The following is a 13230-nucleotide window of genomic DNA, read 5'->3' as shown; positions in this document are numbered from 1 at the left end:
CAGATTGCACATTTATTTATTTTACTCTTATATAGTGCCATTAATTCCACAGCGCTTTACAGACATTATGGGCACTGTCCCCATTGGGGCTCACTATCTACATTCCCTATCAGCATACGCCGATCGCAAAATTTGGCGACAGTTGGGGCTAGAGAGGAGCGGATGGATTCACACACACATATATATGCACACATTGTGTATGTATATGTGTATCATATGTGTATCACATATGTGTATCATATATATATAAATATATATATATATATATATCGCAATACATTTTCCTGAGTTCTGTAGAACACATTATTATCCCTGTATGGCTATTTATATAGATGCAGCAGAGCTAAATTTGTTTTTTTTTTTAACTCTTTGGGCTGAACTGTGCACCCTTTGGTGTAGAATAATGCAGTCCTACTGTATGTAGAATAGCAGAAAATACACTGTGGCCATGCAATGAAGTTTCCGCTCTGCTACATTTTTCCATCAGGACTACAGCGGTTGTGTCATTTATTTTATTTTATGTTTTTACTTGTTAGCACAGTAAGGCTAAGTGCCCACGATGCAGAAATGCTGCTTATTTTTTCAGCAATTCCCTGGCAGGAAAAACGCTTGTGAATTTTACATGCGCTTTTCCTGCCAGGTAGAAGCATTTGTGAAGCGTTTTTGCATGAATTTCCGCATGCGGGTTATCAAGCACTTTCCAAGCGATTTTAGCATCACTTGGAAAAGTGCTTGACAACTTGGTCACACTATATAAATCCATGCAACCGGCATGGATTTATATAGTGTGACCAAGTTAATAGTCACCTTTTGATGGCCCCGGGTCTTCTCTCCGGTGCGTCCGGTGTCTAGGGCGGCTCGCGGTGGTGTAAAAGGACCTTCCATGATGTCATTTAGTCATGTGACAGGTCACGCGACCACCAACGTCAGCGATCGCGTGACCTGCCAAATGACTAAATGACGTCATGGAAGGTGCTTTTACACCATTGAGAGCCGCCGGGGAGCCAGGATGCACCAGAGAGAAGACCACGGGCCATCAGAAGGTGAGTATAATGTTTATTTTTTATTTTTAATTCTTTTTTTTTACAGGTTCTATGGTACCCAGGTCTGGATGAGAGTCTCCTCTTCTCCAAACCCGGGTACCATCCGCATATAGAATCACATAATATCCGTATGTGCAAATGTGCTGACACGGATAATATGTGTTTCAATGCATACAAAGTTGCTACATGTGCAGGTGAGGCCAGGCATATGCTAGGAGTGCATGCTGGACCTGTTACATGGAGTGGAGGGAACATTGCACTCACTTGCTCACCGAGGGTCTGGATGAGATGGAGCAGGACGGGCTGTGTAATCGGGGGAAGGGGGATGCCTTACTTTATTATGATTACTAGCTGTGTAATGCTGCCTGCAAAACAGACCATCCATCCTGTCTCCTCAGGGCCCCCCAGCAGCAGCAGCTCCTCCTCCTGTGTGCTCCATTGTGGCTGCTCTCTGAGTCCCTGTGTGTATCCGCTTCTTCGGTACTGTGGCTGCGGCAGGCACACAAGGGAGAACACAGGAGGCAGAGCAGCGGCTGAAATTACCTCAGTCCAGGAGAACCACGCTGGAATGATATGCCGTGAGCTCCCTCTCTGGACAGGAAGAAGAGGAGACAGAGGGGGCGTAGCATGATACACGGGGGGCATCATCTGCTTCTCACTGCCGTGCGGGAGAAGCAGGGTCCCGGCCGGGATTGCGGGACAGAGGCTCAAAATCGGGAAGGTCCCACAATATGTAGGACGGTTGGGAGCTATGCTATCAGTATGTCTTTGTAGTGTGGGAGGAAACAGGAGAACCCGGAGGAAACCCACGCAAACACGGGGAGAACATACAAACTCCTTGCAGATGTTGTCCTTGATGGTATCGGACCCATGGGTGATTTTGATCCATAACTTGGATCAGAAATGGATGTACAGCTCTGGCAAAAATTAAGAGACCTCTGCAAAATTTTCAGTTTCTCTGATTTTTCTCTTTATAGGTATATTTTTGAGTAAAATGTACATTGTTGTTTTAGTCTATAAACTACTGACAACATGTCTCCGAAATTCAAAGCTAAAAATTTTGTATTTATTTGTAGCAAATGATAAAGCGTCAAAATACTAAAAAAGAAGCAGTGCTTTCACACCTCAAATTACTCATGTTTTAACTCAGGAACAGTTCAGAAATCAATATTTGGTGGAATAACCATGATTTTTAATCACAGCTTTCATGCGTCTTGGCATGCTTTCCAATAGAAAACTGTTCAGTGGTCTCTTAATTTTTGCCAGAGCTGTATCTCCATTAATTTTTAGTGAATACCCTATCTGCAAAAACACAGTTTCAAGTGAACAGCTCCATACACTATAAAGGTTGTGTGTTCTATTTATGAAAAACTACAGCTAGAACACATACATGAAAAAGGGACATCTGCATAAGGCCTTAGGGTATATTCACAAAGGGTGGATGCGCTGGAGATGTTCTCTGCGTACCGGCAGTGTATTGCAAAAGTGGATAAGATTTTACCAGATGTAGAAAAATGCCAGTGATCTCTCTTGGAGGCTTCGCAGGTGGCTTTGCCACCATTCTTGCTGTAGATCTGTCACCAACTGCTTTCACGCTATGCTGTTAAGTACCAAGAGCAAGTGGCTTCTCAGCAGAAGTCTCCGAAAGAATGAGCATTTCACTTCTTTTAATCGCTTCAGTGCTTCCGAACCCTAAAGCGATTAAAGGAAGTGACAAAAGATGGAACATGTGCACAGCAATGTCGTTTTGACATTGCTGTGCACTATACTGATTTTATTGGGCGTTTACAGTGCTTTTTTTGGGGCAGAATCTGTCCGAAAAAGACACTTTGTGCTCATATGCAAAAGACTCTTTCTATTCTATTTTGTTATACCACAGAGAGGAAGAGTAGAACTCTAGCGCCACCTATTGGAAGTAGCAATCCTTAAAGTCACTATCGATAAAAGCCAAACCAGGAGCATTTCTTTCAGCAGTTTCCACTTGAAAACACATAGGTTTTGATCTCCTCAATAAAACAAGGTGTTTTTGAAGCAGAATCGGGGTGGAAACTCTTCAAATCTGCCTCAAAATCTCAAAACTCGTGAAAAACTTTGAATTTCCAGTTTATGCTCCAAAAACAGGAAAAAAAAACTCTGTGTGCACATACCCCAAATCTTCCACTTGTATATAGTGTATTATAGATGTGATTCCTGATCTAACACACTCATGTATTTGTAGATATGTAGAAAGGTATGTTCTGTGCTTCTCATGTGCTAATATCTGTGGACTGGTGACTTCTCAATGCACAGAAGAGGTTAAGACACCATTCTAAAAAGTGTTTACTAACAAGCCAAACTGTGCCAAGTGTTCCCCACCCATTTCCCCAAGGAAATAGGACAGGACCCAGCTTGGTGAACTGAATTCCCTCCTCGTACACTATATTTCCTTGTAATATTGAGGTTTCAGGAAAGACATGGAGCCAAAACAAACAAATAATGGAGGCATGTTGTAGACAACGTTTGTGTGAAATATGCTTAAAAACCTGTGTCTAACACCTGGTTAACCCTGGTTTCATTTCTACAAAATCCATGATTTATGAAATAGATTCATAGCTGTCCATTTTGCAATGCAACAGATCCTATTCAGATCTCTCATTTTTTATTAGAAAGAATAATCTATATTATTCTGCCCGACAAGGGCAATCGAAATCAACCATCCATTAAAACAGGAAAAGCCTATTTCCTACAACCTCTGGCTTTTGATTAGACACTTGTTAGTTACTTTTTATGCCCCTCTACTTGTTTATCTGCAGAGATGAGAAAAGGGGACAGAGAGAAGCAAGTAACAAATGACTGCAGGATCTGACTACTTACGGAGTTTGTTTGTAGTCTGTAACTATAGAAACACACAAATCTGTTTTGTTATTGGTCAGAGTTTAATGTGGGAAACAAGTATAGGATCCTTCTGGGATCTGTGTTCAGCCTTATACAATTTGTATCAACCACGATCCTCTTATGGCACGTAACACGTTCAAGCTTGTCGCTGCTTCCAGAAAAAAAAAAAGTCAAACTGGAAAGGCTTGGATCATCTATGCAAATTTCAATCCAAAAACATGTAAATAGGGTGTGTTCACTGATGGATGAAATATAGGGCTGGGCTGAAGAAGAACAAAGTCAAGTGTATAAGAAAAATAAACCTGACTGAACAGAAAGAGAAACAATAATTATCTGCTGTCTATAGTCATGAGGTTTTTTTTTTATATTTCCATTTTCAACAGTATTTTTGCATTGCATTTCCACAAAGAATAAGGATGAGAATCATCAGTAAATACAGGTTCTTGAGCTTTTCTCCTCTGGCAATTTTCTATTTCTTTGATATTTGACCAATGATGTTCCCATAAAGACCCATCTGATCTCTCTTGGCCCCTGAATGGCAATCAGTTTAGTTACTGGTAGACAGGAAGGATATATATCACTGCTAACTATACAGATAGGCCATTCAGAAGACATGCAAGGCTGGTGACAGTCCAAGTGGAAAGGGAAAGGGTAACCATATTACACTGATGAGCAAAATGGTACCACTGTTTTCATATCTCTCCATCCACTACTGCTCCGAATGTGAGAATACCATCATTCTATAGGCAATCATCTTGGCTATCTCATGCATAAATTTGACTTGCAACTATTTTGCATATGATTAGTTATGCAGATTACAACCTGTTCTCACATTCCCTAATAGCTCAGTGTGTTATTAGGTTGATTCCCAAGCAAAAGGTCATTTTTTCGAATCGAGGAGCAGCCATGAAGAAGATTTCTCAAGAAAAGAGAACCAGCATCATCCAGCTCATCGATGGCAGTCTCTTGGGCAAGAAAATTGGCAAACTGCATCATGTGAGTGCCATGACATCTGGAATAAAACAAAATAAAGTTCATCCATCCATTCAAAAGCCAAGAGGTGGACGTCCAGGCAAAATATTGGAGTCATCAAGTCGGCTCATCACAAGATCTACCACTTCTGGCACAACAAAGACGGCAGTGGAGGTGGCTTGCATGCTTCGTAATAGTGAGATCACAGATGTCCATGCAAGCACCGTGCGACATGCACTACACAAGTCTGGAATGGTGGCCCGAAAAAAGGGGTAGAAGCCTTGACTTCAATATCATCATAAGAAGCGTCGGCTCAAGTTTGCAAAAAAAGTACGAAAAGTTGGAAACGGGTGATTTGGAGCAATGAGACGAAAGTCAATAACTAGGCTCTGATGGGTGCAAATGGGTCTGGAAGAAGCAAGGGAAAAAGGGGCTAACGGATCGAGAAATTGAAGGAACTGTCAAGTTCGGTGGAGGACGCCTGATGATATGGGGTTATTCCACAGCCAAAGTCTTTGGATACTTGGCCAAGATGATGGTGGTCTCGAATGCTGAGCTATATGTGAGTATCCTATAAGATGAGTTACTTCATACACTCGAGTACTATGAGCATGAGAAGGAAGACACAGTGTTCCAGCAGGACAATGACCCGAAGCATACGTCAAGATTGGCAGAAAAATGGTTCAAGACAATGCAGTAGAGGTGCTGGATTGGCCCCCACAGTGCCAAGACTTCAACTCAATTAAACAATTGTGGGTAGAGTCGAAGAAAAAGCTGTATACATAACCAAGTGAGTCAACCAGTATGCACCAACTTTGGGAACGTGTAGAAGAGACCTGGGATCAGATTTTGGTCGAGACGTGTTTGAATCTGATCAAGAGCATGAACAGAAGGATTCAGGCAGTGTTGAAAGCCAAAGGTGGATGTGCAAAATACTAACAAAACAATAAAACTTATAATTTAGATTTTTAGGAGAAAAACAGTATTGTTATATTGTATAATATGAACTGTTATATGCATTAACAGTGTTGGTATTGTGGTCTGCCCGACAGTAGGGAGAGTTAGAGTTAATGATTGGGACTAGCCCAGAGTGGAAGGGGATAAGGCGAAGGGACAGAGACAGTTTCCTGTCAAGACGTCAGATAGGGCCTGAAGTGCGTCTGAAGCAGACTGGATAGTAAGCTCTGCCAAATGAAGTGGGTGTCCCGAAGTGAGAGGAGACTGAGACGGTGGTTAGCGTGAACAGGAGTGAAGAGAAAAGGAATGCCAGCAGGAGGACTGAGTGATCAATCAGTGATGGGTCCATGTAGAGGACACCTAGCAGTAAGGCCCAGAGTTTACAACTCAGAGAGGTAAAGCTGCAAGATGGGACAGAGAACTTACAATGAAGAGAGTGCCCTGGACAGGAGTTTAAAGGCGTCAATAGCAGAGAAGCTAAGTACCGACCAAACTGGCAACATAGTTCTCTTGAGGGGAAAGAGGACGCGGAACCGCGGGTTGAGAATAGGACTCTTGCTGACTGGACTGTAGTACTGAACTGGGTTGTGGTGAAGGAAAGTGAAACAGTGGAGACAGAGAACAGATAAGTAATGAGAAAGGAATAGAGACTGTGTGTAAAAATGCTCCATATTGTGAAGGAAACGTTCATAAAGTTGAGTACCCACTACCTACTGTACATGATTCCCACAAAGTTATCATTAGGTAAAAATGTATTTTTGATTGTTGGTCTCCCTTACTGAAATTCTCAACATCTAGTCCCGGTCAACAAAAGTCATTAGTAACATGCGGTTTGCAAGGGCGTAGCGCCCCCATAGCACAAGTCCACACACCCACCTTCATGTAACGTGTAAGAGACAAGTACCTCGCCCACTGCTACCACGCCACGTTTCTCTATCTATTCTCACACTGCAGGTAGGTTTCCATATGCACTTGTAGCTTGAAAAAAAATAAGACTATAAAGGCGAAATACAAAAAGGTTCTATCAATGATTCATGGAAGAAACAATTTATTTTATATATTGATTTAGCTCATTCAGTGCATTAAAAATTCTCACTCATTCACTGCACTGTCGTTGGCTTATACAGCTTTATAGCTGAAGTGCTGCATCCAGCTACACTGATGTCTGGCCAGATCCATTCATCATCAGACTGTGGGACACTTGACTTTACCAATTTGAACAGCTGCCTACAAAACGAAGGCCAATGACATGCAAGACAAATAAATCAGGAAGAAGTGACTCACCTGTCTGCTGAAATCTAGGGATTCTCTATCACCACCTATAGGAAATCACACAGACATCATTAAATAATATGCAGACAGCAAAATATAGATATATTTGTGAAATAACGGAAAACCTAAATATGTTTCTAAGACCACAATTACTACACGTCATTTCTTACTACTAATAGTGAGATATTTCTGTTAGAAAGTCACATATGATGCCGTAATTATCATTAAATGAATTATTGTTGCTTTAATTATTGTATTATCTTTAACTGTTACTTATGACTGTTGTATGTGAACCTCTGAATTGTAAAGCGCTGCGGAATATGTTGGCGCTATATAAATAAAGATTATTATTTATAAATGACTAAACGCGTAATCATTTCTCTTTTGTTACTATTCTTGATTTTAAAAAGCATCAGACTCAAGACAACAAAAGTACTGGGGTAGAGGGATTCACTACTCTGAATGGGAAAGAAATTTGGAGCAATTTGCATTAAAAAAAATTCTTTATATTACACTTATTTATTATTCGGCAATGACGCATGGCCTAGCAGGAACTGTAAGGATACAGGATAATGAGAAGAGTTTATCTATATCCTTGTATCTACCGCTCATAAACATATAGAGTGCACATATTGACATCTGAGAGACTTTCAATAAATAATCACATATCTCTAGTTGTAGGAAATGGCTGGTGGAACAAAAAAAGCGCAATAGGGCGTTATCCAAATTACAGAGATGGGCAAAAGGCATTACCACTCACCTGTTGCGGTTATGTGAGACACACCACTATATGGAGTTTCAAAAAAGGATCTTAACTGCTGCAGCTCCACAGATTGGCAGAACTAACATAGTATTAGAATTAATCGGTGGTATTGTATCCAATGAAAGAGTCCAATTCAAGAGAGTGTATCAGTGCAGTTTATTCTCTATGCATTTCAAAGTATTCTTACTTCTTGTTCAAGAGACCCACATCTCTGTGGTTCTCCTGAAGAAGCAAGAATACTTCGAAACACATAGAGAATAAAGCTCACTAATATCTTTAGTTTTGGCAACGATATTGTAGCATGTACCACATTTCTTATGCATCACATCTAAAAATATAGTGCAGGAGGTCCTTGACTTTAGTTGCCACACTGCACTCACTGAGCCCACTTTCTCAACTGCCAAACCTAGAACTAAACAGCCAACACTGATTTCCATGACTATACCCACAGGCAGCAGTGAACTTTTGTGAATGCCCAGGCTACCTGTTTCCGGTATTCCAGGCCCTGCTTCCTTTACCTTGGTCCGCTGCCCTCTGTTGTCCTCCACATTGGGTTTTTGCAGGTTGCCCAGCATGGCTCAGTGACATCATGTCCCTAATCCTATTTAAGGCCCATTAGGACACACACCTGTGTTTTAGGATTGTCTAGACTTCTACATTTGTTGTACTTCACCTTCTAGGTGTAGCGTGCTCTAACTTGCTTCAATCCCTGCTGGGTTCCACTCCATCCATCCTGCTGCTCCCAAGATTCCTGAGTATGCCAAGTCCTCGCTTCCCACGTGCTTACTGCTAGCAGAATCAATACTCGAGGTTCATGTTCCCACCTGGACCTGAGGCTTATAGGATTCATATCACCAGGTGAGCCTTACAGTCACCTTAATTCTCTATGGTCCACCAACAAATCACTCATAACACAAGTACAGTGCTCATATTCAATCTTATGCAACACAAAACATTGCAGTTAAAATGGTGGGTTTTGTGTCCTTGTCCTCTCTCAGGTAAATAATGCTCTACCACCACCTGAGTCCTACTTGAAACACATTCTCTAATCAATTCCTTAGTCTTTATACTAATCTCTGCTTCTTCAGCAGGTCTTTCACACCTTCCCTTGGGGAGACAAAAGCTCCAATTTCCTCCACCCAGAATGTATATACCAATGGCCATGCAACCATCACCATGCTCAAAGTCAAGCAATAACATATACACTTGGTAACCTTACTAGAACCTGCTGACAAGTACACCGACTTCCAATAGCTGATAAGAAGATATAGTTGTACTGGATCCATTGACTGTATGCAAGCTCAAGAACAGCAATATCTACAGCCAAAGCGCAAGCACAGCAATATTTACAGCCAAAGCGCAAGCATTGCAATATCTACAGCCTAAGCTCAAGCACAGCAATATCTACAGCCTAAGCGCACGCACAGCAATATCTACAGCCTAAGCGCACACACAGCAATATCTACAGCCTAAGCTCAAGCACAGCAATATCTACAGCCTAAGCACAAGCACAGCAATATCTACAGCCTAAGCGCAAGCACAGCAATATCTACAGCCTAAGCGCAAGCACAACAATATCTACAGCCTCAGCGCAATCACAGCAATATCTACAGCCTAAGCGCAAGCACAGCAATATCTACAGCCTAAGCGCAAGCACAGCAATATCTACAGCCTAAGCGCACGCACAGCAATATCTACAGCCTAAGCTCAAGCACAGCAATATCTACAGCCTAAGCACAAGCACAGCAATATCTACAGCCTAAGCGCAAGCACAGCAATATCTACAGCCTAAGCGCAAGCACAACAATATCTACAGCCTCAGCGCAATCACAGCAATATCTACAGCCTAAGCGCAAGCACAGCAATATCTACAGCCTAAGCTCAAGCACAGCAATATCTACAGCCTAAGCGCAAGCACAGCAATATCTACAGCCTAAGCGCAAGCACAACAATATCTACAGCCTAAGCGCAATCACAGCAATATCTACAGCCTAAGCGCACGCACAGCAATATCTACAGCCTAAGCGCAAGCACAGCAATATCTACAGCCTAAGCGCAAGCACAGCAATATCTACAGCCTAAGCGCAAGCACAATATCTACAGCCTCAGCGCAATCACAGCAATATCTACAGCCTAAGCACAAACACAGCAATATCTACAGCCAAAGCGCAAGCACAGCAATATCTACAGCCTAAACGCAATCACAGCAATATCTATAGCCTAAGCGCAAGCACAGCAATATCTACAGCCTAAGCGCACGCACAGCAATATCTACAGCCTAAGCGCAATCACAGCAATATCTACAGCCTAAGCGCAAGTACAACAATATCTACAGCCTAAGCGCAATCACAGCAATATCTACAGCCAAAGCGCAAGCACAGCAATATCTACAGCCTAAGCGCAATCACAGCAATATCTACAGCCTAAACGCAATCACAGCAATATCTATAGCCTAAGCTCAAGCACAGCAATATCTACAGCCTAAGCGCAAGCACAACAATATCTACAGCCTAAGCGCAAGCACAACAATATCTACAGCCTAAGCGCAATCACAGCAATATCTACAGCCTAAGCGGAAGCACAGCAATATCTACAGCCAAAGTGCAAGCACAGCAATATCTACAGCCTAAGCACAAGCACAGTAATATCTACAGCCTAAGCGCAAGCACAGCAATATCTACAGCCAAAGCGCAAGCACAGCAATATCTACAGCCAAAGCGCAAGCACAGCAATATCTACAGCCTAAGCACAAACACAGCAATATCTACAGCCAAAGCGCAAGCACAGCAATATCTACAGCCTAAACGCAATCACAGCAATATCTATAGCCTAAGCGCAAGCACAGCAATATCTACAGCCTAAGCGCACGCACAGCAATATCTACAGCCTAAGCGCACGCACAGCAATATCTACAGCCTAAGCGCAGGCACAACAATATCTACAGCCTAAGCGCAATCACAGCAATATCTACAGCCAAAGCGCAAGCACAGCAATATCTACAGCCTAAGCGCAATCACAGCAATATCTACAGCCTAAACGCAATCACAGCAATATCTATAGCCTAAGCTCAAGCACAGCAATATCTACAGCCTAAGCGCAAGCACAGCAATATCTACAGCCTAAGCGCAAGCACAACAATATCTACAGCCTAAGCGCAATCACAGCAATATCTACAGCTTAAGCGGAAGCACAGCAATATCTACAGCCAAAGCGCAAGCACAGCAATATCTACAGCCAAAGCGCAAGCACAGCAATATCTACAGCCTAACGCAATCACAGCAATATCTATAGCCTAAGCGCAAGCACAGCAATATCTACAGCCTAAGCGCATGCACAGCAATATCTACAGCCTAAGCGCAAGCACAACAATATCTACAGCCTAAGTGCAATCACAGCAATATCTACAGCCAAAGCGCAAGCACAGCAATATCTACAGCCTAAGCGCAATCACAGCAATATCTACAGCCTAAACGCAATCACAGCAATATCTATAGCCTAAGCACAAGCACAGCAATATCTACAGCCTAAGCTCAAGCACAGCAATATCTACAGCCTAAGCGCAATCACAGCAATATCTACAGCCTAAACGCAATCACAGCAATATCTATAGCCTAAGCGCAAGCACAGCAATATCTACAGCCTAAGCGCAAGCACAGCAATATCTACAGCCTAAACGCAATCACAGCAATATCTATAGCCTAAGCGCAAGCACAGCAATATCTACAGCCTAAGCGCACGCACAGCAATATCTACAGCCTAAGCGCAAGCACAACAATATCTACAGCCTAAGCGCAATCACAGCAATATCTACAGCCAAAGCGCAAGCACAGCAATATCTACAGCCTAAGCGCAATCACAGCAATATCTACAGCTTAAGCGGAAGCACAGCAATATCTACAGCCAAAGCGCAAGCACAGCAATATCTACAGCCAAAGCGCAAGCACAGCAATATCTACAGCCTAACGCAATCACAGCAATATCTATAGCCTAAGCGCAAGCACAGCAATATCTACAGCCTAAGCGCACGCACAGCAATATCTACAGCCTAAGCGCAAGCACAACAATATCTACAGCCTAAGTGCAATCACAGCAATATCTACAGCCAAAGCGCAAGCACAGCAATATCTACAGCCTAAGCGCAATCACAGCAATATCTACAGCCTAAACGCAATCACAGCAATATCTATAGCCTAAGCACAAGCACAGCAATATCTACAGCCTAAGCTCAAGCACAGCAATATCTACAGCCTAAGCGCAATCACAGCAATATCTACAGCCTAAACGCAATCACAGCAATATCTATAGCCTAAGCGCAAGCACAGCAATATCTACAGCCTAAGCGCAAGCACAGCAATATATACAGCCTAAACGCAATCACAGCAATATCTATAGCCTAAGCGCAAGCACAGCAATATCTACAGCCTAAGCGCACGCACAGCAATATCTACAGCCTAAGCGCAAGCACAACAATATCTACAGCCTAAGCGCAATCACAGCAATATCTACAGCCAAAGCGCAAGCACAGCAATATCTACAGCCTAAGCGCAATCACAGCAATATCTACAGCCTAAACGCAATCACAGCAATATCTATAGCCTAAACGCAATCACAGCAATATCTATAGCCTAAGCACAAGCACGGCAATATCTACAGCCTAAGCTCAAGCACAGCAATATCTACAGCCTAAGCGCAATCACAGCAATATCTACAGCCTAAACGCAATCACAGCAATATCTACAGCCTAAGCGCAATCACAGCAATATCTACAGCCTAAGCGCAATCACAGCAATATCTACAGCCTAAGCGCAAGCACAGCAATATCTACAGCCTAAGCTCAAGCACAGCAATATCTACAGCCTAAGCGCAAGCACAGCAATATCTACAGCCTAAGCGCAATCACAGCAATATCTACAGCCTAAACGCAATCACAGCAATATCTATAGCCTAAACGCAATCACAGCAATATCTATAGCCTAAGCACAAGCACAGCAATATCTACAGCCTAAGCTCAAGCACAGCAATATCTACAGCCTAAGCGCAATCACAGCAATATCTACAGCCTAAACGCAATCACAGCAATATCTACAGCCTAAGCGCAATCACAGCAATATCTACAGCCTAAGCGCAATCACAGCAATATCTACAGCCTAAGCGCAAGCACAGCAATATCTACAGCCTAAGCTCAAGCACAGCAATATCTACAGCCTGCCAAGTTATGCTTCTGCAGCTCTATAATCATGAGCAAGTCCCTGCACCTGAGGGCAGCGTTCTCTTTGTCTCTACCCATCTTTCTTCTTTCACCAGTTACATGATGAAACATTTTAGACCATGACATTGTGACAGGTGCCT

At 42.6% G+C, this 13230-nt stretch overlaps 1 protein-coding gene across 3 annotated transcripts in view; it reads right to left on the bottom strand.

Moving 5' to 3' along the window:
* The window catches only part of POU2F3 (POU class 2 homeobox 3), a 129000-nt gene that overhangs the window by 48100 nt on the left and 67670 nt on the right, over positions 1–13230 (bottom strand). For 2 of the 3 annotated variants that reach the window (XM_073657847.1, XM_073657848.1), the window contains exon 3: positions 7131–7165. The exons of the other annotated variant lie outside the window; for it this stretch is intronic. In XM_073657847.1, coding sequence (XP_073513948.1) covers positions 7131–7165 — 35 coding nt within the window. The remainder of the gene's footprint in view (positions 1–7130; positions 7166–13230) is intronic. 3 annotated transcript variants of the gene reach the window in all.

The sequence above is a fragment of the Phyllobates terribilis genome, unplaced genomic scaffold (genome assembly GCF_046119375.1).
Source record: "Phyllobates terribilis strain yellow unplaced genomic scaffold, ASM4611937v1 Scaffold_12__6_contigs__length_324123572, whole genome shotgun sequence".
NCBI classification, from domain to species: domain Eukaryota; kingdom Metazoa; phylum Chordata; class Amphibia; order Anura; family Dendrobatidae; genus Phyllobates; species Phyllobates terribilis.
The sequence above is the reverse complement of the archived record's forward strand: the minus strand, read 5'-3'. Positions and strand labels throughout refer to the sequence as shown.